The sequence below is a fragment of the Scardinius erythrophthalmus genome (genome assembly GCF_964197995.2).
Source record: "Scardinius erythrophthalmus genome assembly, chromosome: 6".
Lineage (NCBI taxonomy): Eukaryota > Metazoa > Chordata > Actinopteri > Cypriniformes > Leuciscidae > Scardinius > Scardinius erythrophthalmus.
In genome coordinates, this window is record NC_138226.1 from 18018447 (window position 1) to 18046360 (window position 27914).

The window sequence follows — 27914 nt, forward strand, 5'->3', positions numbered from 1 at the left end:
ATAGCTTTTTTTACAGTCTATCTATGTGACAAAGCAAAAGCAGGCAGAAGGCCGGTGGCACCAGGCTGCACTTTCCACACTATAATTTCAGAGTCAAATTCAGTGGCATAAAATTATTAGTCAAATTCATAAACACAAAAATCAATATTAGTATGAATAATAATGCAGAGAAAATACAATAATAAAAACATTAAGCAACAGTAGATGATAAACAACAGTCTTTTTGTCAATGTATCAGCCGTATGTCTGGTGCAATTAATAAAATACAATTAAATATTACTATTCTACACTTATTTTAAACTAAAATTTATATTATTATTGGTTCATTTTTATACAAACAAAATTATTATAATTTGCATATCGCTGTTCCACATATAATAATATTGCTAATATTGTTTTAATATTGCTAACGTGCAACCAAATGCATGCTGATCAATATCCTTGCAACCAAGGTTTTTAAATTGGTTTTAACCAAATTTTATATATAAACTGAAGAACGAATATAAATTACGGAAAGTGTGGATGAAGAATTAAAAAATGCATTTAGTGCGCTAGTCACATGACCGTCTTGCGCATGAGCAGAGTAGCATGTGAGTGCAGGGAGTCAAAGCCTATGGTCAAAGCGGCTACTGGAAGAATTAAGTAAGTATAACAATTAAGATGTACATGCTGACCGATGGGTAACGCGTTTTGTCGTCTTTGAGTGTAACGCTGTGGTTTAGAGAAATAAGGATGAAGGTGGCAGTAGAAGGCTGTTGTCATGGAGAGCTGGATAAGATATATGAGAGCATCAGTTACCTGGAGAATAAAGAAGGTGTGAAGGTGGACCTGCTTCTCTGCTGCGGAGACTTCCAGGCTGTCAGAAATGAAGGAGACATGAAGTGCATGGCGGTGCCTGCCAAATACAGACAAATGCAAACTTTTTACAAGTAAGGAAACGCCTGAAGTTACTCTCTGGATAGATAGATAGATAGAAAGATGAGCAGAAATGGAATTATTTAATGTCGAATAAAAAGTAAATATTGTCTTGGTGATATTGGTCGACCATTGTTTCTCATGTCATTACAATTGGTTTTCTAAGGTACTACTCTGGTGAGAAGAAGGCTCCTGTCCTGACGATTTTCATTGGCGGAAACCATGAGGCATCAAACCATCTGCAGGAACTTCCTTATGGAGGCTGGGTGGCTCCCAACATCTATTACCTGGGTGAGATCTTTATACTTACACATATTGGTCCTTTAATATGTAGTTATATTATCAAGACTAGTATACATTTTGTGTTTCAGTGTTCAATATTCTCATACTTTTATGGTTTTCTTGATGGTACTTGGCTTAAATAACAGTTCTCAATAGATTTGATGTTCCTCGTTCCTCAGGTTATGCTGGTGTCGTACGCTTTAGAGGTGTACGGATTGGCGGTCTTTCTGGAATATTTAAATCCCACGATTACAAGAAAGGTGAGTTTTAACAGTTCCAAATCAATTGTGTTTTAAGACACAAATAATGTGCATTTAAAAAAAAAAAAAAATCTGCAATTTCAGGACACTTTGAGTTTCCGCCGTACAGCCAAGAAACATTGCGCAGCGTGTACCACATACGGAACATTGACGTCTTCAAGCTTAAACAGGTAAATCTTTGTAATGTGAAATGCATCAATAGATATCTTACACATTCAATAATAAGGATGCAGATTCAGAAAAAAAATCTGACCTTTTATAGGCATCTAGAAAAATCAGACGAATTGTTAATTCATAAAAAGAGGGCTTAGCAAAACACTATTTATTTACATGTATAATTTCTAACCTTACTTCTCAAGCTCAAGATGCCCATAGACGTCTTCATGACGCATGATTGGCCGAGAGGCATTTATTACTACGGCAACACAAATCAGCTTCTGCACAAGAAGAAGTTCCTCAGACAGGAAGTGGAGAGCGGTACCCTGGGCAGCCCTGCTGCTGCTGAACTCCTAGACCACCTGCAGCCCAGCTACTGGTTCTCAGCTCACCTGCATGTGAAGTTTGCTGCACTGATGCAGCACGAGGTGGGTGTGTGGTTTTGACATACACAAGCCTTCAGTTACCATTGTAGAGATTACACTGTCGCAGATACACTAGATTTAAGCCTCTTTCACGCATCTTACAAATACATTCACAATCATTTGCTGGCAATATTAAAAGAAGAAAAGCTTGAATATCTAGAATATGTTATTGTGATTTGTATTCAATCCATTAGTTGTGATGCCTTGTCTTGTACTTGTGAACAAGAGAGCGTTAATACAGGGATGTCTGTGATTTTAACTTCAACAACAAAAAATTGTTGGGGAAGAAAAAACTCAAAACTTTTAAGCCATTTCAAAGCATTATATATATATATATATATATATATATATATATATATATATATATATATTGTAATGTGTTTGTGCAATACCTGCAAACAGCTGAAAATGTAAAGAGAGAAATCTTTTAAAACATGTTTATATATTGTATATATTTATATATTTTTATTTTATGACGACATAAATTTAACATGTCTTATGAAAGCGCTTCTGGAATATCTCTATTATATTATTTTTATATCTCTCTTGGAGTTACATACAGGCCTAAGATAAGATGTAGATATCAGAGTTCATTATTTATTGAAAAGTAAATAACAACAAGCTATTTGTCACATTAGGCAAAGAATAATTCTGCCGCAAAGATCACCAAGTTTCTCTCACTTGACAAGTGTCTTCCACATCGAGACTTCCTTCAGGTAATGATCCTGCAGTTTCCATCAACAAGCATATTTCAGGATCCACTTTGACCAAATATTGTGGGATCCAAGTTGTAGATGTAGTAGTAAACAAGTAGATCTTTGTGAATGAATAAAGATTTTGATATTGCAGATCGTGGAGGTAGCAGACAGACCGGGCTCCTCCGAGCACCTCGAGTACGACCCAGAGTGGCTGGCCATCTTGAAAGCGACAGACCGACTTCAGAAACCATCGCACAATTTTTGGAACCCCCCACAAGACAACGGACTACACACCCGGTACAGACCGCAATACAATAATAACCACATTTACATGCACATGATTATTTGATTGCTTGTTAAGCCTTCATTCTATTTGCATATTCCCAATAAATTCTGATGTTTCCCTGCTAATCTCCTGTGGAAATTCGGAAGATGCACTTTGATATGTTCAATTGTCATAGCTGCCTGTGTCACTTGTAGTTCTCATAGTTCTTAGTCACATTGTAGTTACTTTTGTTTGAATGTGTAATTGAATATAAAAAAATAAAGACACAGAATTAATGTTTTTGAAAGAAGTCCCTTATGCTCACCAAGGATGCGTTTATTTGATCAAAAATACAGGAAAACTGTAATATTATGAAATATTATTACAAATTAAAATAACTGTTTTCTATTTGAATAAAATTTAAAATGTAATTTATTCCTGTGATGTCCAAGCTGAATTTTCAGCATCATTACTTTAAAGGTTGTGCTGCTTAATATCTTTTTGAAAACCGTGATACATTTCTTTTTTTTCCAAGATTCTTCAGTAAAAAGAAACACTTGCATAACCGCATTTATTTTATTCGAAATATTTTATATCATTATAAATGTCTTCATTGTCACTTTTGATTAATTAAATTAATTAATCAAAGTTTTGGGGTCAGTTTAGTGTAATAGAGTTAATATAAGCATATACGATTTTGAAAACTGGGCTTAACTGGTTTATGACAAATGGGTTTACACATTTACATCACATGCATATGTAATCTGAATAATTCCTATATTGATTGGAATTTGGTGCACATAAATTAATTTGTATTTTGGCATTTTATTTTTCTGCTTCTTTCAGGTGGGATTTCAGTGCGTCAGAGGAAGCTATGATGGAGGTTGTGAGAGATTTGAGTGGTGACCTCTGCATCCCTGAAAATTTCAGCCCGACGGTGCCCGCCTACGACCCCAGCCGCCCTCAACCCAATGCTCACCCAGCCTACTCCACCAACCCCCAAACCACAGAGGTGTGTGCCACCCTCGGCCTGACGGACATCTACATCCTGGCTGGGCAAAATGGGCAGACTTATGGGGAGGAGGGTGCCACAGGTGCGACTGAAGAGGAGGAGGACGAGGACAGCACTGGGAGCGTAGACGAACCCAGTGAATACCCCACTGACACCTCCGGCCTCTCCAGCTCCTACAACCCTGATGAAATCACCATTGAGGATGAATGGGAGGAGGAAGTGGATGAGGGAGTAGGATGTGCCGAGGAGAAAGGGACAGACGCAGTGGTTCCAGAAGGGCAAATGGGGGGCCAGGACAGCGATAGAGACAGCAGCCCCCAGCGAGAGACAGCTAATAGACTGATCTTACCGCCCCCATGTGCTGCACCAGAAACGGAGGCTCCACTACACTCCTTACGGCCTCTTTCTCTTCCCCCTCCTTCAGCATCCCTCTCTCAGGGCAGCTCAGAAGAGGAGGGGGGCTTCACGTCAGCCAGGGTCCCCAAACGCACGAGTGGTGAGACGGCACAGGGGCCCACCAGTCACACGGGTAGCACACCTCAAATAAAACGGAGAAACCAGAGCATCTACACGGCAGTAGATGATGAAGAAAGTGAGGACTAGATAAATGCAAATATATTTTTAGATCAGCAAATTACATATTCCAAGAACGATCTGCCAGATAGTTTGCTGTCTCTTTTTGATTCTAAAGAGTTGAATGGGTTACTAGACTGATTTGATCTGCTTTGTAACTACTGTTGTTTTAAAGAACAGAAGTTTTGCTGATTATGATTGTGAAGAATTAATGGAAAGCTATTTTCAGAAATGTCAAGGTTATGTACTACTTTTATTTTTGGTATTTTCATGTGTATAAAGTAATGCCACAGCCATTTATACATTTTTATCTTGTATTTGTCATTTGTGATTGGTTTTAATGATCTGTTCCTTTTTATTATTATTTTTAACCAAATATATCACAACACACTAAATTGTTTGCTCTGTCTTGGCTGTTATTTTATTAGTTTTGTGATTGAGTTTGCTTTACCATTTGATTGTAAATACATCAAAGTTCAAATATTAAGTGATCCTGATGTAATTTTTTGCATTTTGAAATACTTTATCTCAGTCTTTCATGAAACTTTCTCCATGTCTGAAACAACTTTTCTTCAGTGAAAAGCTAAAGTTAGGCTATAAACGGGCAGAAAATTCAGTATAAACATGACAAGGCTGTAAAAGAAGACTTGTGAGTAACGTTAGATGAGTTTCCCTGTTCGACGTGATGTTTAATGTCCCGGACAGCCTCCGTAGTTCCAATTAGCCACTTGTTAGCAACCACATATTTCAAGACACATAAAAGCATAAGAAATATGGCAAGTGGTTTATTACCGATGTATTTTATGTCATAGAATAAATAAAAAGTTAAAATATCTCGACTGAAAATGGAAGCGGAAGTGCAAGTATGCTCACTCGTTTCCAGGATTCGGATTAATTCCTTCAGCACTGATTCTGATCGTAAATAATTCCAGTCATGCTATTTTCATTATTTTCAAGAGTCTGGAGCGCAGCACAATATAACTAAAGAGCAATTTATTTGCATACCACACTAGAAGTGTTTTGGAAACCTGTTTGGTCATTATTTTTTGTAAATTTGTTTGGTGCTGCTAGTCTACCTTTAAGGGTAAATATTGCAGTGACATGTCACATGGGTGCAGCCAGACAACTGTTGAATGCTATTTCCTCATAACTGACTGTTGGCTGAGGTTTAGATCAAGGCTAGTCAAAAAGCCACAGAAACCAGTCACATTTCATTCATAGCAGAACAGCACAGCTTTATTTAACAATTCAGTTCACAGAGGTGTTAACAGGAGATCAGATCTATTCCACAAAAAAGGTGGACCTGAAGACACATGACAAATGACTTCTAGCTGTGACATCTTATGATTCCTAATTCATTCCCTAAATGACCATATAAATGTACTGGTAACCCATTAAATTACAGACTAAAATCAGTTTTAAATAAAACTCATTTTTATACACATCAACAAACAGCATCCATAAAACAAAACTTAATAAATGACTCCTCTGTTGCTAACAAGCTCAACTGATTATTTTTTTTACAGGTTATTGCCTGTGCACTTCGGGCCAACATCTCGAAAACGCTACTTTTCTGGCGGTCTGCCGACCTCAAACAAGCCCAAAACAAAGAGTAGGCACTTCTGTTTTTTTTTTTTTTCTCACTTTTTCAGGGGCTTTGTGGGTAAAAATTTCCCTTGCTGTTATTTTCCATCCAACTGTATTGCACAGCATCGGTTCCTAAATCATCATCACGTTCTTGGTTTGTGGGTGCTTAAATATTTTTGTTGCTTTTTCATAGCATACTGAGACATTGGCCTTGGTATTTCATGAATTCCTTGTTCAAACGAATCAATGTGCGATATTCTGCAATTACTTGTGAAGCGAAATGCTTTTCGATCGGTCATCTGCTTGGTGTCAATATGTTGGAAATGATTTGTCGATTGTTTCTCAAACAGTAGTTTACACAAAGCGACAAGAACGTAGAGAAGGCATCGTAGAGCTTGCTGTTGTGTAGTGAACACTGAATTTCAAGATCAATGCGGTTGGGAGAAGGAAATGGGATAGGGAAGACAACATTGATGTTTTTCAATACTTTCTGGGTCTACAATGAATGACAAGCTACGTAAGGGAGACCAGTTCAAACAAAGGGAATAAATAAAGCTGGAGGCTGAAAAAAACAAGCTCAGGGTTAATGAATAACTTCTGCTTCAGTGTACCTTTCGTAGTTTAAAAAAATTAGTAGATGCAGCTCATGGTTGAAGAATTGTAAGGGTTAGTTTCAGGTTAAGGTGCTGACTTCCTTCCAGTGTTAGAGTTGGGATCAGAATGGGGGAGCCCAGAGCATACGGATACTTTGTGTAGATTTCGTTTGAAGACTTCCGGATGTTTTAAGGGGATATTCATGGACCATCTCAGTTCATTTCAGGACAGATAATGGGAAGATTTATTGGTGAGATAATTCTTCTGTTCATCCGGTTTCTTCTGTGTTCCTCTTTCTCTTTGGGTGACACCTTGGTGCTTGCTGGCATGATGAAAATGAACAGAGGCTGAAAATATTGTTTACTTAAAAATAATACAGAATCCATACATACTGCCAGATATGACAGAGTCCATCGTCCGTTCACTTTCTACCCTGTCCATCAGAAGTCTTCCTTGAAAAATCTCTTTATGGCATCAGTGAGGGATTTTCCTCAATCTCTTTCTGTTATTCCCCTCTCTTTCGATCTCTTTCCGTATCCGTCTTGGGAGGTGAAAGGGTGAAGGGTAGGATTTTGGGAAGGAGAAGGTGTCGGTGGTCTCCCATTATGGAGTGTTGACAGGCCTTTAGTTCCCACAGCAGCTTCGAGTGGACTGTGCATCTGGGTCCTGTAGATTTACGCCCCTGTGTCGGGCAGCATGCGTGGGGTTTTGGGTGTCTGTTTTAGGCATCTTTTTTGCTATTGATAAATAAAGAAGAGTTAAATGAAATGAAATGAAATCGAGAAATGAGCTTGAAAATCGAGATTAATATAGTTAAAGCTGCAGTCGGCAAGTCTGGCAGATTGGATCGACTTAACCAAAATTTTGAATGTTTACAACTCTCATGCCCCTCCCCCACTACCAACGAGCACCCTCCCATAGAGTTCGTGTTCGTCAGTGGGTGTGTACCTGATTTTCTGTGAACGCGCGCGTCTCTTCAGCATCGATCAACACCATGGACTCGGAGGTAGGCTGCCCTGGCTAATATACCCATAGATAGCAATAACCGAAGAATTGGAAGCTTGTTAGTAGATTTTCTCTCCACCATCACGCTTCGTACAATCTTCAGGCGAACTTCAGGTGTGTCGTGTGCATGTGATATTGTTACGTGCGCAAGACGCGAGGGAGAGGGTATCTGTGGCGTGTGCACGACCTGTGATTGACAGTCAGATCTCACACCCCCCTGCGCTGATTGGACCCGATGATCCGGGAGCGGTGGATTTTTGCAAAACAAATAACACGCTCCAGGTGGAGTTAGAAGCTCGGGTTTTTTTCTAAAACCACCTTATTTATGTTGTTCTGTCGGATTATAGTGTCGATTTCACTGAATATGATCAAAAAAATGTTGCCGACGGCAGCTTTAATCATTTGTTTAAAGTTGTCAGGAAATGAAAATTCACTCAATTTTCTAAATGATTTAATTGCAAACGGTTCATCCACGCATATGTTTATTTATTTATTTATTTTACTTAATCAGAATGTCATAACTAGATCTACCAGTGAAACAACAGACTTCTTTCTGGTGACATATGCAGGACTTCTCCAATCATATAGAATCTGTTTAAATCCCTAAATATAGTCCCCACTGTTTATCTGTTTAGACTAACAATCTGAAAATCTGGAAATGTGGATGGTATGCCAGGAGAGTTTTAATTCTGCGTGTAAAGAAAAGACTAACAATATTAAGAATGTTCACTAATGTTCCTGAATTTATTAAAATCTAAAGTTTGTAGTCCCTTGTCACAACCTGAAATTTCTATTCCTTATTTGATGAAACTTGTAGATAATACCACAGTTTTTATTCTAGTAACAATAACAATATTCAGAAGAGAATACGCTATAGTTAGAAAACAACTTTAACACTTACCAATGGCCAGGAACAACTCGTTTACATTCATCGCAGTCTTGGCAGACGTTTCCATGAAAAGCAAGCCTGTGTCTTCTGCATATGTCTGAGCTTCCTGTTCAGAAATGTAAAATGAAAGTCTGGGTTACTGCACACAAGACATTAGAGAAATAACCAACAGTTCAAATAATTATTTGGGCAGTCAAATAGTTACAGTAGTTACCGACCAAGTAGTTACAGGAACTTAGTTCTAGGAACTGTCCACTTCTAAACAGTTCTAAGAACTTCTCTCCCCCAAACTCGGTTTTGCTGTTTGCGTTCGCACTGGCCAAGTGGCCAAAGGAACTGGTAAGAGGGGTAAGGAGTGACGTAAGCACGGTGACTTTTATTTTGACGGCGCGACGGACCTTTATTTTGGCAGCGCTGAGAACGCCAGAGCATTGAGAGCAAACAATGCTCGCATTCTCTGTTTATTAGTTAGCGATCTGTCTAACAGTACTGTTTAATATGTTATTAGATAGAACTGTTATAGAAAGTAGACAGTATATGAAAAAAAGGTAATTAGCCTATGCCGTGTGGTTGATGTCCAGTGTTGCTAGCTGGGCAGATAAACATAATCATGTTTGACTTGGTCCCCTCAAAGTTGCGTTGGATTTTCTCTTAAGCATAAAGGTCTAGAGATCCATCTATCACTGTTTTCCATGTTTGTATAGTTAGTTTATGGAGTAAATATATAGGCTATAATCTGTGTGTTTACATTCTAGCTGTTTCAAAAATGGCGGGTGCTGGTGTTCCGCGTGCGTTCGGCCAATCAGCGTACACTAACGTCACGGGTAGTTCCTATAGTGCTGGTTTAGACCCTACTCTGAAGTAGGACCTAAATTAGTTCCTACAAATGGAGTTCCTAGAACTAAAATCGTTCCTAGTTCCTGCGGTGCGAACACGCCGACATCCGGGTACTTTAGCCAATAGTTCTAGGGACTGTGAAAAGGTTCCTCCGGTCGGAAAGCGGCTATTGTGTACTAATAATAATACCGTTCAAATGTTTGAGGTCAGTAAGATTTTTTTTTTTTTTTTAGCTAAGATACATTACAATGATCAAAAGAGACAGTAAAAAGTCCAGAAAAAGAAGTATCATGGCTTCCAAAAAGATATTCAGCAGCACAACTGCTAATCATAAGAAATATTTCTTGAGCACCAAATCAGCATATTAGACTGATTTCTGAAGGATCATGTGACACAGAAGACTGGAGTAATGACTGCTGAGAATTCAGCTTTGACATTACAGGAATCAATTACATTTTAATATTTTGTTAAATAGAAAATTGTTATTTTAAATTGTAATTACATTTCAAAATATTGCAGTTTTTACTGTATGTTTGATCAAAGCAACCTTGGTGAGCAGAAGAGACTTCTTTAAAAAAACAGCCCCAAACTTTTGAATTGTAGTGTATTTTTTTACATTAAAATTTGAAAAAGTTTAATTATGTTTTGTGTGCTTCCTAAGTTCAAAATAAAAACAAGGGCACGCTACAAACACAACAATCCCAGAGCTATTTATGAATCAAACCCTGAAGGGATTCTTTCAACATTTGTGCTACTTCATTGACAGGAACAACTCTAACACGTCCCATGTCTAGAAATAAAAGAGAGAAAGATATGACCTCATACTCCACAAGTCTCTTCTCTGCTAGGTCGGCCTTGTTTCCTGCAAGAGCAATGACGATGTTGGGACTGGCCTGTCGCTGCAGCTCTTTCACCCACGCCTTTGCTCGCTCAAATGTTTCCTATAAACAGATGGCTAAAGACTAAGCAACAAATCTACTATTTTACCAAATGAAAGTATGCATCCTTTGTATAAAAAGTGTACTGTTAACTTACAGGCTTGGTGATGTCAAACACTACAATGGCCGCCTGGGCTCCACGGTAGTACATGGGGGCCAAGCTGTGGTAGCGCTCCTGTCCAGCCGTGTCCCAAATCTCAAACTTCACTGTAGTGTCGTCCAGACAAACAGACTGTGCCAAGAAAGCAGCTGATGGTGGGCAACAAAAGAGAAAAGAAAAAAAAGACAAGTAAGCTAAGCCAAAGATTCAAGTATTAATAATACTGTTCCGTCTTGATTTTTATTTTTGGTTCTTTGCATTAATTCAAAGTTGTTATTTTTAAATAAAACTAGGGCAACACTATATTTTACAGTGTCCTTGTTACATTTGTTACATGTACTTACCATAGTAATAACAGTAAATGATGCATAATTACATGCAACTAACCCTCAACCAAACCCTAATCCTACCCTAACCCTATAGTAAGTACATGTAGTTGCTTAATATTACTCAGTACTTAATAATTACACTGTAACAATGACACCTTAAAATAAAGTGTAACCAAAACTAGAACTAAAAATCATTCAACTGAAATACAGCTGAAATAAAATAAAATATAAATATTAAAAAACTAACTAAAATAAGTTAAAGGTAAATAGAAATTTTAAATAAAAACACAAAAATTCTAAAACACTAAAACGAAGAAAAAATGTAAGGAAAACTGAAAATATAAAAATAAAGCTAATTCTAAATATTAATAATACTATTATTATATAAACAATACTAAAATAAAACTGGTTATAGAATAGAAAACTTAAATTTCATTTTTGATGCACAAACAAAATGTTGAGGTCAGTAAATTCTATAAAAAAATCTGGCAATTTCACTTTTAAGGCACTCCGTAGAAACAGTAATATTGTAAAATATTATTTTAATATATTTTACAATGTAATTTATTCCAGTAATGTCAAAGCTGAATTTTCAGCAGCCATTATTCCAGTCTTCAGTGTCACATGATCCTTCAGAAATCATTCTAAAATGCTGATTCCGTGCTCAAGAAATAAGATTTCGTATTATTAGTAATGTTGAAAACAGTTATGAAATCTATTTTTTTGTGTGATAAAATCACACAAATGGTCTTTACTGTCACTTTTGATCAATTCAATGTCCTTGCTAAATAAAAGTATTAATTTCTTTATAAAGACACCAAACCTTGAATAGGTAGTGTATGTAGGAATGTAAATGCAATAAACCGCTTAAACCAACCAAATTTTCCCTAAAGAATAGTAGTACCCATCTTTATTAACTGAATTCAAATTCATCACCTATGCCTCACCTCCAATGGTGGTCTCCTGAAACTCATCAAACTGGCCCTTAACAAAGCGCAGCACCAGGCTGGACTTGCCGACGGCCATATCTCCCAGCAGCACCAGTTTGAACTGGCAGATCTTGGTCTGTGGTAGGCTCCCATTGGTCCTGCCGGTCCCGCGGGTGCTCATGATGTAGGAAGGGTGGCCGTCCTCCCTGGTGGCGTCTCTGAAAGCAGCAACTCAAAGCAGTGGAGTCAGTTTTTTGAAGTACTGGAGACTTCTTTTTAGGCTGTGAGGTCAGAAGTCAGACTGTGATGCTAAAAAACAAACAACAGTAAGAGCAGAACGTTACTGGAATGAGTGGAAGAGAAAGTCACTTACAACTAAAATGAGTTAACTTACTGAAAATCAAAGGTTTTTTTTGTCATTGCAAGAAATTTAAAACATACTGAGACATTTTTATTTAAAAAAAAATATATATACGTATATATAAAAAAAAATAAAAATAAGAAAGCTAGTCACACAGGTTTAGAAAGAAATGAGTAAATGATGACAGAATCTTAATTTTGGGGCGAACTGTCACTTTAAAGTCACCATGACTTTTTTATGGACTATTGCAGTATTTAAGGATTTATCCATACATATCATTATTTTTATTTTTTTTGGTCACACTTTATTTTGATGGTTCCTTTTGAATGTGCTGTTAACTATAAGTAACTTTGCAACTACATATCAACTAGCAGTCATTAGAGTATTAGTAGACTGTCTGCTTAATATCTGCTAACTCTTTATTGTGATGGTCCCCCAACAGACATTCTGCTGACTACAAGTAATTTTGCAACTAAACTACATGTGAACTTACCTAACCCTTCCAGTCTACTAATCCTCAACTAACACTCTAATGAGAGTGTTACATAGACATGTAGGTGCAATGTTACTTATAGTCAACCTATATTTTTAATAAATTTCCTTCCCTTTTGCAGCAACATCTCATCTCTGGTGACATGTTAACTGGAGTGAGGGCGGGACATCCTGTCACACAATTGAGATCATAGCAACAGCAAACCACAACCATCCAACGATTCAATCAATTCCTGATTAACAAAATCAAGTCATTTTTTCTTATTCGAGAAGCAATTTGAATACAATACGTAAAAAAAAAACATTGCAACATCCATTTCATGGCAACTTTAACTATGGCCTAGAAAAAACCTCAACAGCTATAGCAAAACTGAAGTAAAACAAATGTAGTAACAGTCAAAATAAGTGAGAAAACAGGTGACTACAGGTTTTCGTATCCTTTCAAACCCAACCAGATAACGACTTTCAAGTCAGCAGTCAGGAGGACCACAGATGCTCTACATATGTGAATCAGTTCTCATCAGAAATAGGGAAGCTGGTGAGTAAAGCACCACAATAACATTTCTTTGGTAAGACTGTATTGCTAAACATCCTCATGACAGTTTTAATTCAAGGCAAGTACCATACTCCATCCATACATAATATTTAAACATCCTAAAATGTCTGTAGAAAACAAGATGGCAAGTATAACCTTGAGATTGAACTTAAAAATTGATTTGATGGGCATAACAGGAAGAAACTCTTATCTTGGCATCTCAGTGAAAATTTCTGGTTAATAAAATAAAGTCTCTAATACATTCCAAATCCAGCATTTTGCCCCAATTATGAATTGTATTGTTTTGTTGCACATCTCTCTTGTAATGGATGTCGACATAAACAATGATGAATGAACTAGATGTTGAGCAGGTAGGAAACCACCAGATTAAAACTGTCACCTCTTTGTGGTTTCTTGGTCGTGTGCTCTTCTGCTCTCTGAGTTTGCATCAGTATTATCAGTTTGCAGTGCAAACATTTATAGCTTAGCCGTTTTTTTTACATTGATACACCTACGTGTATGGCACATAGAAGGCCTTGCGACTGCGAAAACTAACTGGAGGTCCAGTTTACCTCGTAAGAAAAGTATATTTTTATATTTTACTCAAAGTAATAAAACTACTAAAAACAAACAACGTACATAATCTAATATAGATTATCTATGACAGATAACTGTTTTTGTTGCATTCTCGTTTTCTGCAGTTTTAGTATCTATTTTGCTGCTCACATCTTTCTGCTGTTGTTCAAATAACCGAGTCATCTGCAGCTCTAAATGTGACGCTTTACATCTTTAGCGGGAGAGAGAAGCAACGTGCACGGAGCTTAAAGGGTTTGGCTCTAGATACAAATATTAGAGGATGAAGCACTGAAATATCATTACCATAAATTACCCTGAGCACTTGTGGTCTGAACCTCTCTGTTGTTTTGACGCGCTGCTCACTTTAAACTGTATAAATGGTAAAATGGCGCACTTATGTCCCACGGTCCGGTTCCAGACCCCGGCTTGGTTCCATCCGGTCTGCGGGAAGTAGCCTAATTGCGCCATTTTACCGGTCCGCCATTTGAATACCACTGTCATACAGCAATTTAAAGGCATTAAATAAAGTGTCAGCTGTGGTCAATGTACACTTAATATGTAACATCTTTGATGAGCTGATTGTAATTACACAGTTATATTGGTGATGCTGTTGTAATAAATTGCATTTACATATAGCCTACTTTGCAATACATGAACTTAATTGCAACATAAATCATTACCATCATTTGCAGTAACATTAATGCACAGATGAATTTTCCATGAGTAATTGATGTAATAACTTTAACAGTCCATCAAAACATCTATAATTGATAACCCTTACCATCATGTCAGTGTATAGCGCATGTCATTTAGTGCACATGTACAATAAACTAATAATCCGGTATATGTATTGATCTGATTAATAACTATAATAATCAGGTGTTTGTCCATTGATCTGATAAATAGCTCTAACTGTATGTCTATCTAGATTAATAACTCTACTAATCGGTTGTGTGTCTATATTGATCTGATTAAAGGGTTAGTTCACCCAAAAATGACAATTATCCCATAATTTACTCACCCTCAAGGCATCCGAGATGTATATGACTTTCGTCTTTAGTTTTTTAAAGCTCCGAAAAGCGCATCCATCCCCATCCATCATAAAAGTAATCCATACGACTCCAGTGGGTTAATAAATGTCTTCTGAAGCGAAGCTATGTGTTTTTGTAAGAAAAATATCCATATTTAAAGCTTTATAAACTATAATCCCTGGCGTACGGCAACGGCCATGTACGCTCGTTCACGAGATAATCTAGTTTGGAAGGGTGACCTCTGACCTGACATATGACGTAGGATAGCGTAAGCTTAGGTGAGAATTGACGAACGCAGACGCTCAGAGGATGGAGCACAACAAAACACTGGTCACAAATTAGAAGTCTAAAACGAGAAGTTTTAAAGAAAAAGGTTGTGAGGATTTTGATATAAGAGGAACTATATCATACGTTGGGTCAGAGGTCACCCTTCTGCCAGAACTCAACTCTCTCGTGAACACGCGTACAGCCGTTGCTAAATCCAGTGATAATAATTTTCAATATGAATATTTTTCTTACAAAAACCCATTGCTTTGCTTCAGAAGGCATTTATTAACCCACTGGAGTCGTATGGATTACTTTTATGATGGATGGATGTGCTTTTTGGAGCTTCAAAAACTCAGGCACTATTCAATGCCATTACAAAGCTGGGAAGAACCAGGATATATAACTCTGATTGTGTTCAGAAACACAGAAAGTCATATAGGATGGCTTAAGGTTTATTAAATTATGGGATCATTTTTGGGTGAACTATTCCTTTAATAACTCTAATAAGCAGGTGTATGTCTATTGATCTGATTAATACTCTAAAAATTAGGTTTATGTCAAATTGATCTGATTAATAACTAATAATTAGGTGTATGTCTGCTGATCTAATGCATAACTGTAATAATCAGGTGTATGTCTACAGACATAATGCATAACTTTAATAATAAGGTGTATGTCTACTGATCTAATACATAACTCTGACTGTCAGGTGAATGTGTCTGATGTGATGCATTAGAGACGCAGTATAGACTCTGACCATTAACGTGACTCGTCTCGATCCAGGCGAAGCGGGCCAAGAGGTGCCGTGAACACCGATTTCCAAAATAATCACATCTCTTTTAGATATATAGAGTGATATAAAATTACCGAGATTAGTGATATTTACCTGTTGTTTCCAGTCGCGGCTGTTTTAGAGGTGGCTGTTCGGTTGTTGATCTATCAGCTGGTTATCGGGCTGCGCTGCGAACACTTCCTGCACCTCTCTGCGCATGCGCAGTGAGCCATACAAGTCAAATAATCTGTAGGGATTTATATTTCTTTTCATCCCTAATGTAGGTATAAGTAATAGTATATGGGCAGTCTTAATATAAGGTTAATCTTGTTCTCGTTTGCAGTGACTAAACTTGATGTAAAACTGTATAAAATTCCATACACCATTACCTTATATAGTTCTTATATAGGCCTTTACAGTTTATTTTGAAAGAAAATTAAAATATTATGAAAAATAAAAATGAATAAGGTCACATGAAATAAAAGACAAATAAGATAAATAGTTTATTGTCTCTTAAATTAAACTAAATTGAATAACTTTTATTTTGAAATCTGGAGAAGGAATCTGTTCAGTATTTCATGCTATCAACAAATAATTCAAGATTATTAAATAACACCCAATATTATTTGATCACCATGACCAATAATACCAAGTAATTGTATTTTAAAATCCTTACGCGTTGCTAGGAAAAAAGTATGAATATTAATAAAAAAGTAAAATGTTTGTATGAATATTGTACATCATATGACTTTTATATTGAAATGAAGCCGGGCTCCAAATATAACAATTTGTGTTACGTCACGTTGTGACGCAGACATGGCAACCGCTCAGGAGCAGTTGTTTTATCGTTTTATCGTTGTTTGTTTTCTTAGAGATAATATTGCTGTTGAGACATTACATGTTCATTAGGCTTGAAGTACTTTATTATTCTAAAATGATGGTTTGGTGATTGTCTGGACAGCTAACAATGGTGGAGTGAATAAAAAGAAGAAAACAATGAAGTTTTGAGCGGCACAGCAGCGCGCGTTCGCGAGGCTCCTCCGTTTGCTATCGGGTCGCGCGCGCGTATGTGTGTCAGCGTGGATAGAATTTGAAAGCGTTTCAGTTTAAATATAGATTTAGATATTTATGTTTATGTATGTTTTAACCCATGAAACAAAGAGGACCACCGTTTGAAGACGTAAAACGTTCAATGGTCAGGTAAGGAGAGTGAAAGCTAAGTCCATTATCACTGTGTTGGTGTAGTTTTGAAAAAGATGTGGTTAAACTCGTCATAAAGTTGTTGCTTTTATTAATATTGGTACATGTGCTTGAACGTTTTAACTAAATGTTGATTGATGATCAATGATTATTGAAAATTATAATTTAATTTTGCTTTACAGCTGAGTGCATTTGACATAATAATAACTTACATTTAAATCACAATGGAATTGATAAAAGAGAAGGCATAGCCTATGATAACGTTATACAATTGTAAATGTTAATGGGAAAGTTTCCCATTCATAAAATGAAAGGATATTACTCAAAACCAAATATTTCACACTTTACATTATTTTAGGCTATATTGTAATGGTTTAGGCTACACAAGTCTAAACTAATTTTAAGGTGATTAGAACCTACAACATTGTAAGCAAACAACATACCGTCTATAGTCAAGTCACATTTATTTATATAGCGCTTTTTACAATACAGATTGTTTCAAAGCAGCTTTACAGAGATAACAGGAAAATAATGCAACAAAGTTTGTTTCCAGAAGAAAATAGCGTCACAGTCCAGCTTAAGTAAGTTCAGTGATGTTTCATTTTTTGTTGTAAAAAAGTTATGAAATTAGTTAATTTATATATATATATATATATATATATATATATATATATATATATATATATATATATATATATATATATATATATAGCCATTCTGGAGAAAACCGTGATGTCATCGTCCAGCTTTGTTCAGTTCTCATATTATGTGTCAATGCAGGCAGATCAATATTATTGTTGAATATTAAGTTAAATGTTAAATTTAATGTCCCCAACTAAGCAAGCCAAAAGCCAGTGGCAACAAAGGCGACAGAGATCTGAAGATCTGTCTCAGAGTGGTTAAATAAATGGTTACATTCCTACCTTGACTTTTTTCGATTTGTATTGTTATTCTCTCTAACCTTCCCTGACCATCTCTTAACATTCAGATTATTATTGCTTTCAACATATTATGCAATTTGCCAGTACATCATTATCACTCATGCAAGTACATTATCACTGCCACTTTAATGGTGATTTCTCCTGACCCAGCTCATTCATTTCAACAAATCTGTTTTCTTCTATAGAAATGGACAAATACACAGCATGTGTATGGCCACGTCTGGAGCCCTTCATGATCGGGGTGCTTCCCGCCACACCTCCAAGCAAATTCAGCATGCATTATCTGCGCAAGATGGCCAGTTACGTCCGGACACGGGATGGCTGTTTCCCCAGGCTCGGCTGGCACATGTGGCGACACATCGCTTGTGGCAAACTGCAGCTGGCAGAGGAGCTTGCCTGGCTGTATTTTGAAACCTTTGATCTGTTAATGCCTCGTTCTGCAGAGCAGAGATTAGAGTGGGCAGAAGCTCTATCTCAAAGCCACAATCCTAAGGAACTTGACAGACAGCGTTGTCAGGTAATAACAAAATGTCGTAGTGCTGTTAGACAGAATTGCAGATCTGCTGTACTAATGATTTTCTCTTTGTCTTCCTAGCTGTCAGTAAACACACTGCAGTTTCTACTCTTCCTGTATCTACAGCAGCTGAACCGAATCTCTCTCCGCACATCACTGATCGGGGAAGAGTGGCCAAGTCCGAGATCACGATCTCCCTCTTCCTCATCTGAAAGAGAGACCAAAATCAGCTCCCAAAATAAGGTGTGTGTGAATCTTATGAAAACGTGAGTCATATTTCACCATAAATCAAAAGGAAAAAATAGGAAAATCTTATTTTAAATATTATTTTATTTTAACTTATTTTATTTTTGTTTGTGTGTACTGTGTTCACTACCATTTAAAAGTTTGGTTTCAGTATTTGTTTTTTAAATGAATACTTTTATTCAGCAAGGGTGCATTAAATAAATCAAAAGTGACAGTGAAGAAAGACTTTTATGTTCTTAAAAAATTATAAATGCTAACCTTTCTATTTATCAAAAAATACGGAAAAAACTAGCACAGTTGATGGTAAGAAAGGTTTTTTGAGCACCAAATCAGCATATTAGAATGATTTCTGAAGGATCATGAGACACTGAAGACTGGAATAATGATGCTGAAAATTCAGCTTTGCCATCATAAATTACTACATAAAGTTACATAAAGTAATATTTTAACGTATTAAAATAGAAAAGAGTTATTTAAAAATAACTTATTTTCAGAAACATACATTTTTTTACCGACCTTAAGCCTCTGAATAGTGTATGTGTATGTACAAACAGTTAACAAATGTATATGTAAGGAATAATTGACTCCGGGACGTTGAATTATTCGAAAAATAATGCACACACGAGGTGATAATGCGGGTGTACATTATTTCTCAATTATTAGTCAATTATTCTGCTACGGTTACCACACCTCAAAACATTGTTCAGATGATGTATTTCAAGATATTTGTCAGGTTTTCGTCCTTAAAATGCTCTTGTGTGTGGGACTAATTTCTTAAGCATCTAATCCAAGCCTCCGTTGCTAATTCCAAAACGTAATTTTAGCGTTAGTAACGAAGGTTTCACCCACTGATGGTGGACTGTTGCAGTTATTAATGCAGTTATTAGAGAGAGAGAGAGAGAGAGAGAGAGAGATTAAGCGTGTCAATTTTCTGAGTCTGTGTTCGGCAGCAGCATCTTAACTGTAAGTTTATCTGCTCCAAGAACAGAGCTGTTATTACCTCACTTGTGAGAAATGTCAAAAAAGCAGCGCAGAGTGTGGCTACAGTATGTGTATGCGCGTTTGAGTGAGAGAGAGAGCGGGAGAAAGAGAGTATGTGCTTTTCGTATATAATAAAAAATAATTTAATGGCAAAAAAACATGGAAATAATTTGTCGTTTTTATCGTATTTACTATATGTATTTGCTTGGCCAGTGTCATTGTGGATTTGGGTTCTTTTGCTGTAGTAATCTGTAAGGACCTTTCAAATAACTGAAATAATTTGGCGATATGATATGGAACTGTAATGCGGTAAAGACCTGCCTGGAACTACTTAAAGGTGCAGTGTGTAATTTTTAGCGGCATCTAGTGGTGAGGTTTGCGAATTGCAAACAGCCAGTCACTCACGGCCTATCCCTCCCTTTGCAAACTCGAAGGAGAAGCTACGGTGGCCGACGTAGGATAAAAGATGTCGTCGTCTGAGTCTGAGTCAGCAGAGAGTAGCAAGTCAAGCAATGAGGTTTCTTTATATTATATTTTATATTTACTTAATTATTCAGTAAAACCACATGTTATTGCGATTGTTATTTTTACTTGTCCATCATTGTGTTAGTCTCTTATTCACTGACTTTACCATAGCTTGTTTCCATGCTAGTTAGTATTAGATAAGAGCTATGGATAAGAGCATCAAAGCAGCTAGGTAAGGGGAAATAGCTAACGTTACGATGTCCGAGGCGTCGTTCAGACAGCATGTTTTTCTCCGCGTTTGCAGTGTCAGGGACAACCTGAGTATGTACCGGAGGTAACTGAGAGAGGGAGAGGGAAAGGGAGAGGAAGAGGGTGGAGAGGCAGAGGTGTTGGAGGTGCAGTCAGGGAAAGGAGAGGCAGAGGACCTACCCGGAGTGATGGCTCAATAGAGGACGAAGAACCACATGAAACAGGGTAGTAAAAGTTTAGCTGGCTAATATGAGCTGTTATGCTGTAGGGTAGGCTAACGTTAGTGTTTTACGGTCAATAGTACTAATCAGCTGATTGTCTCACGAACGTAACCAGCACATTTATCCTCACATAGCAAAGCCATAACACAGCGAGGGAGAACTAAGTTACATGAAACAATCTAACTACATATTTTACACCACTGACAAGGGAAAAGTCACTTCTCACGGTGTCTATGGCTAGCTTCTAGGTAATGCTAACATTATGAAACAACAGTTTTCATTTGCATTGTTAAAGTTGGAATACCTTACCTGTCCAGCAGAAAACAGGCAACTTCGGCGTCGCTTTGAAAGCCTTTTTCCCTCATAAGACCCTTCCATCGGTGAAAAGCCACACCGATGTTGACCCGTTATTTTTGCCTACGTTTCTCCCTTAGTTTTCTGGCTTCATCATGCTTTCTCTTCTTTGAAGCAGATTTACCCTCCGTCGGCTCTTGTCCTAAACAATAACTGTGGTCATTCATTTTCCAGAAATTCTGCTGCGTCTTTTTCTGGTGCTGCTTCTCATTCAAGTTAGTGACAAAACGCGCTCTGTAGCGCTGTTTGTTCGCTGCCGGCTACGGTAGAAACATGACGTCACAATATGTCGACCTTCATAGAAGGGGGTGCCCGTGGTTATGTAGATATAAATGACTCATTCTGAGGTAATAAAAACATAATGGTTCATTAAGTAAGGTCTTTATACACCACTGAAAACATAGTTATGGATCTTATATTGCATTTCTGTCAATAGATCCTCAGAAATATTACACATTGCACCTTTAAGCCGTGCGTTTCCCTGAAAATAATTGCATAACTTAAACTAATCAGATTCAAGCTTTCAACAGCCCTGTAGTATAAAATATATTTTTTTATTTTATCAATAAAATTTGAATTTGGAGGATGTGCTTAATTGTCATGAAAATAATATTAAATAATTTGAATATAAAAAAAATATTTTTTTTTTTTATTGAAAAATGTTTACTTTTTTTTGGTGTAAGGCTTGTGTATAGAGAGAATTCCACCTGCATAATTTATTTTTTATTTTTTGCATAATAGTTTATTTATTCATTCTGTTTTACCAGAACTGGGACGACCAGGCTCATCTTACTTTCATCCAGACACACTTAGCTGAGCTCTTGGAGTTGCTAGTTGAGCCAGGCCAGCTGAGCAGTTCAGGACAGGTTCTGCGTGACAGCCAGCTCACTTCAGAGGCCATAGAGAGCCTCAGTCTGCTGCTGGAAGGTTCTGTGAGCCACAGCCATACTGTGCACCCAATCCACAAGCTCCTTAGCCGCTCAGCACTGCAGTCTCAGGCAGGGTTCTCCAAAATCAGCCGCACTTACTCTCTGCAGCAGTTCCAGGGGTTTCTGCATCAGGCTCTCTGCCTCAACCCCTTCGGTATCTCCACCTTCTCACAGTCAGGCAAGAAACTGGCATGGTCCATGCAAGGTAAACTTGAAGTTCTCATCAAGGAAATAAAGTTGTAGGTGTTATTCTATCTTAAAGTTTCCAAATCAAACGTTCTTTGGGAATGTTTGTGGAATAGTTTCATTTAAATTGTATATGAACGGAAACACAAATTTTTCAACTGCAAAATTGTTTACACAGAAATGCTAAAGGTACAGTAACAAAACAAAAACAGCCTGTTTAATAAAATGACTTGAGGGAGAGTGAAAAATGGTAAATTCCAAAACTGCAAAAACCTTGACTAATATTAGAGATGCACCGATCGACTGGCCAGGGACCGGAATCGCACCAAAATGAGTTCCAAAATGAGTGGCTTACTAGCGCTTAAACAGTCAAATGCATACATAATTATGTATTCAGTTAAACACAGTCAGTTTTGGAACCTTTGGGAAGTTGAGATAGATAACGCAAGTTGTGTAACAGTATATTGGTTCGCTCTTAAAGTGACAGCAGTCTAATATTCCTGCTGTTGTCAATAAAACAAGTTAGTAAAAGAACAAAAGACAAAGAAAATCACTCTCTGCTCTTGATTGAATAGCTTTTGCAACTAATTGTAAACATTGATCTGTATTTAATTTTAATTTTTTTTATACATTTGATTAGTTTTAATTTCTGTAGTATATCTTACCTGAATATATTGTATACCCACCTGAAAAACTTGAAGGGTTATTAGTTCACCCAAAAATGAAAATTCTGTCATTAATTACTCACCCTCATGTCGTTCCAAACCCATAAGACTTTCTTTCTAGTCTGGCTATCACCAGACCAAGCTCAGTCTTTTAAGATTGAACATTGGTCTGGGGAGTCTGCTATGTATTTTTTACTGCACAAGAGGCGTGATCAACGGGCATAGTTCAAATGACTCTGTACGCAATTAGATAGTCCTTCAACCAATCAGACCAACAATCCGGGTGGCGTACTTTGCAGAGCAACGCAAAAACTCTTACGTAAAAATTTTTTTTACACCCACTCGAGTGATTTGTTTGCTAAAAAGAAGTTGTTAAGCATCGTCGAGAGGTTAAAAAGAATTGGACAAAGCCGTAACAGCTCTGGAATTGGATTGGATTAAACCCGCCAATAGTGCGCCAGGTGGATAAGCCAGTTTGTGATTGGTTCCCGCAAATTTGTAAAGGAAGCAGCAGAGATAAATGTACATCAAAAAATACCTTCATTTGTGTTCTGAAGATGAATGGAGGTAGACTGGGTAAACCCAGCCTGATCTGCCGGCGATTTGATTTCGCCCTGCAGCTCAGGCTTGGGTTACCCAGTCTACCTCCATTCATCTTCAGAACACAAATGAAGGTATTTTTTAATGTAATCCAAGAGCTTTCTGACCCCTCCATAGACAGCAATGCAACAACCACTTTCAAGGCCCAGAAAGGAAGTAAAGACATTGTTAAAATAGTCCATGTGACTACGGTAGTTCAACTTAATGTTATAAAGCGAGTAGAATACTTTCTGGGCCTTCAAAGTGGTTTTTGCATTGCTGTCTATGGAGGGGTCAGAAAGCTCTTGGATTTCATCAAAAATATCTTCATTTGTGTTCTGAAGATGAACGAACTTCTTACTGGTTAATATTCTTACTTTGAATTTTGTTTTTGTTCTTGTTTTATTACTGTATTTTTACTGTTTTTTTTTTTTTTTAATGAAAAGAAATTAATCCTTTAAGAAAAGTAGATTTTTGTTTATATATGCTGTCAATTATAGTACTTTGAAAGAAAATCAGAATCGGCAAAAATCGATATCGGCAGGTCACTCTTACAAAAGAAAACTTAGAAAACTGCAATTGGTGCATCTCTAAGTGAACCTCAAGGGGAGAAATTAAGGAAATTTATATTATGACTTTAGCTTGAGTTGATGGATGGTTTACCTGATTAGTAGCATCATTAACTCTTCATATTTTATTTTGTAGTTGAGGGCACCTTGAAGAAAGCCAAAATATTCAGAAACACCCACTTGGCTCCTCCAGGAAGTCGACTGGTGCTCATGTCGCACGTTTGTAAACAGACACTGGCCAAAGACTCTGAAAAGCTGAATGATGCCAACATCAAACTCCACCGCTGCAGTGAGGCTTTCATCTACCTTCTCTCTCCTCTGCGGTGAGGAATCACTTTACTAGAATAAAATAAATGCGTTATTTTTGTCAATTGGGTATCAAAAGCCCTTTTTTTTGTACGTTCCATGATAGATTCTCTCTGTCAGTCTATTATATTATATCATAATATTATACATTTATATAATTATATATTTTATAATAATTTCACTGTCTATACTGTTAACATTTGTGTATGTATTGTTATTTTTGAACTAAAACAAACTGCTTTACCTTTCAGCACAGATTTGCTCCAATATATTTATTGTATTTATTATGTATTTGTTTTTGTTTTTTACAAAAATTAACCCTAGTTCAAGTCTTGCATTATTAATTTGGATGTGACATTTTAATGTAAGTTCTTAAATAAGTACCTGGGCAATACGTTTGTCATTATTGTAATTTTAAGACCATTTGCAGTGTCTTATAACTCCTTTTAGATATGGTTATTCATTTGTTGGTTATTCACCGTTTTAACCCTGTTCTTTTCACAAAAATATCAGGCCTTAGATGCTGACATGGAATAAAACATCCTAATAAAAAAAAGTAAAATAAATGTGCACTAGTCAATGTGCACCACACTAATGAAAGAAATCAGTTGTTCTAGTCGAACCATCCTGTCATATTTCTAATAATAGCAGCAATAGATATATCATTTCCTTACCTAGACTTACAGTCAAAATAAATGCTGATCAATAGTCTGCTGTCAATTAGTCATTTTTGCTGTGTTTGTTTATTACTGTCAACATCCATGCAAAACCAAGTCTTTATCTTACAGGTCTGTGACCTTGGATAAGTGCAGGAACTGTACAGTGGTCCTCGGCCCGGTGGGGACCAGCGTCCACATTCAGAGCTGTGAGAACGTTCGTGTGGTGTGTGTGGCTGGCCATCTGACTGTAGGCGGCTCCTTTCACTGCACAATCCATGCCCAAACCCCCACTCGACCCCTTCTCCTTCCTGGAAATGTGTCTCTCACTCTAGGCCCCTTCCATACACATTACCCTACTTTAGAGGACCACATGGCTAGTGTAGGCCTAGCTGTGGTTCCCAATTTATGGGACCAGCCACTGGTGTTCGGAGCTGAGGGTTCCACTTCAGACGCAGGCTGCTACCACATCCAGCCCCCCTCTGAGTTTTATCCGCTGGTGATACCCTTCCAAATGGAGGGGGATAACTGTGAGTTCCCTTGGGACCTGCCGGCAGACTACCAGAAGGCTGTGGAGGGCCGAGAGAAGGCGATAGAGGACTGGCAGAAGACCGTGAAGGAAGCACACTTGAACAAGTGAGTCCACTTTTCTGTTCCTTTTAAGGCTGCATTTTAATGCATCCTAGATCTGTGGCATCACGCTAGTCGCTGTTATTGTCGATTGGGTTTTTTTGTGTGTGTGTGTGTGTGTGTGTGTGTGTGTGTGTGTGTGTGTGTGTGTGTGTGTGTGTGTGTGTGTGTGTGTGTGTGTGTGTTTCATGACAAAAGATTATTTTGGTTTATTACAACAAAATATATTACATTGTGTTTATGTATTTTATTTTTATTATTATAATAATATACAGTACTATTATTATTATTATTATTTTTAGATTAAAATAATCATTTAATTTTTCTTTTTACAGCTTTGTTGATTTTAATGCATTCTAGATCTGTCACATTGTGGCGTCTATTTATCATCCATCTTATATATTGTAATAAAGTATTTGTTTTTATTTTTATTATATTAATATTTATTATAATTTTAGGGGGGAAATTTTTTCTAATCATTTTCTCTTAGATCGACAGACAGATGCATGCTATTTGGGGTTATACTAAACACAGATTTTCTATATAATAGGCTTAAATTGGTATTTCTAATAGGCATATATAAAAGTTATTAATGTTAAAGTGGATGTTTTATATTTTACAAATATTAATTGTAATTCAAGATCGTAAGTCCTAGCATTATTAGCATTATTAAATCAGACATGAAATTTTAATGTAACTCCATAATAACCTGGGCAATAAGTTTGTTCTTTTGTGACATTCAGTAGTGATGCATTGTGTCTTTTCTGTCGTAAAGGGTTCAGAGGCGGCAGTTTCAGGCCTTAGTGGAGCAGAAGTTTCATGAGTGGCTGCTCGAGACAGGAAAAAGACAAGAGCTAGACAGTCTTCTCCCTTCTGCCCTCAACCCCTCCACCTCCACCTCTTTGGACCACTGGCCTTCAAGCCACACTTCCAACTCTGGACTAAATGTGCTGAAAGATCAACCACCTGAACAAGCAATGGGACGGGTGCCAACAGTTTGCTAAAAGAGCAGCTAAACAATCGAAACCCTCACTTTCCAAAAACTGATTATCAAACATTAGTGCTCTTCCGGTACAAAGGCGGTCAAAAACAATCCATGTATATAAACAATGCTGTATTTAGACAAGGACATTGTGTCCTTTTACACTGTTGACGTCTAGAGAAATCTATGCTGGATTAGTTTGTAGAGTTGCTGTAGTGTGTATTATTGCTGCAGGTGTCTGATAGTTTAAGCATAATGTTACTTATTGTTATAAGACATCAGTCATTCCAGAGCTTGATATGTATAAAATATCACCAGAAGAGAGTCGTTATTTAATTAAATCGAAAAAGGGAATGATTACTGCCCTCATATGAATTTAGAGAGAACAGGGAATGAGATGTGTGTAGTCATGTACTGTAGTAATAGACAAATATGTCATATGCTCAACTGGTACGTGGTGTAACAAAGAGTTTGCAGCTATTGTCTCCTGAAATCTCACGGCCAGTATGAATGTGTACATTTCTCTTTTTTTTTTTTTTTTTTTTACGTTCGTTCACAATGCCTTATACTGTAATTGCACTATTACTGTATCTTCACAATACAGATTTCAATGCTGTCACTTAAAATGTCTCTTGGATGTATTCATGTCTTAAGTGAACATTTGAAATATGTTTGAACGAGCATTGTATTTTTACTAACAATAGGCTACAGTTTATTAAAGGTAATATTGTTTGGGTGTTTAATAAACATGCCCTATTTTAATATTCAGTTTCAGGTGAACAAGTAAAGAAATGCTTTTTGGACTTTAGACTCCATGAAAACTGAACAATGTGACCATAGCAACAGCCGCCTTTCTTTCTTTTGAGCTTTTATGGCCATATTGAATCAATAGCGATTGGCTTTGGCTTTCTGAATGGAATATGTGTGAAATTTGTTGCCATTTAAAAAAAAACATTTTTGTATATTTCCCCTAATTATGGTAGTGTGTGCTGTCTAGTACTTTAATAGTATGTGCTGGATTTGACTAACTTCAACTATTGTAGTATTTATTAATATTTTGAAAGAACTTATATATTTTAAATTTAGTATATTTAAAAATATGTATGCATAGAAGTCCTAATATTTATCAAACTGATATTGATTAATTAACCCCGTTAGCCAAATGGTCAGTGCACTGATATTTGGTACTAATGGGCACATCAACACCTCTCATAATCTGATGGGGGAACGGATTTCAACAGCTGGATTGTTTGCCATAGATTTCATTTCCACCCATGTTTCTTACACAACTAGGTTCCAATATGTGTCAAACTGATGCTTGTTAAGCTCCATCCACACACAGAACAGAATAAACATCCATTAAGCCACTAAATCAAAACCTCTCTTAATGGAAGTGGGGGAACGGATTTCAAC

At 37.0% G+C, this 27914-nt stretch overlaps 3 protein-coding genes across 4 annotated transcripts; 2 read left to right on the plus strand and 1 right to left on the minus strand.

The window, feature by feature from the left end:
• The first annotated feature begins 576 nt into the window (after positions 1 to 576).
• On the plus strand, positions 577 to 5380 carry dbr1 (debranching RNA lariats 1). The gene is made up of 9 exons (XM_081367962.1): positions 577 to 642; positions 723 to 929; positions 1082 to 1206; positions 1377 to 1457; positions 1542 to 1627; positions 1817 to 2041; positions 2677 to 2754; positions 2888 to 3033; positions 3848 to 5380. The coding sequence occupies exons 1-9, from the start codon at positions 614 to 616 to the stop codon at positions 4614 to 4616; spliced, it is 1746 nt and encodes a 581-aa protein (XP_081224088.1). The 5' UTR covers positions 577 to 613; the 3' UTR covers positions 4617 to 5380.
• A 411-nt stretch (positions 5381 to 5791) lies between these two features.
• Positions 5792 to 16061, minus strand: rab5b (RAB5B, member RAS oncogene family). Of its 2 annotated transcripts, none has more exons than XM_081367963.1 (6): positions 15943 to 16061; positions 11813 to 12103; positions 10534 to 10685; positions 10317 to 10439; positions 8674 to 8767; positions 5792 to 7504 (listed from the first exon to the last, which is right to left on the minus strand). In XM_081367963.1, the coding sequence occupies exons 2-6, from the start codon at positions 11973 to 11975 to the stop codon at positions 7392 to 7394; spliced, it is 645 nt and encodes a 214-aa protein (XP_081224089.1). In that variant the 5' UTR covers positions 11976 to 12103; positions 15943 to 16061; the 3' UTR covers positions 5792 to 7391. The 2 variants fall into 2 exon arrangements, with proteins under 2 accessions (XP_081224089.1, XP_081224090.1); XM_081367964.1 differs by having other exon boundaries at positions 5799 to 7504; positions 11813 to 12012; positions 15943 to 16047.
• Positions 16062 to 16608: 547 nt separating this feature from the next.
• tbccd1 (TBCC domain containing 1) lies at positions 16609 to 27480 on the plus strand. Its single transcript, XM_081369367.1, has 7 exons — positions 16609 to 17028; positions 18155 to 18486; positions 18565 to 18726; positions 21767 to 22133; positions 24064 to 24250; positions 25022 to 25525; positions 26295 to 27480. Exons 2-7 carry the CDS (start codon positions 18157 to 18159, stop codon positions 26521 to 26523), a joined length of 1779 nt encoding a protein of 592 aa, XP_081225493.1. The 5' UTR covers positions 16609 to 17028; positions 18155 to 18156; the 3' UTR covers positions 26524 to 27480.
• Positions 27481 to 27914: the final 434 nt, after the last annotated feature.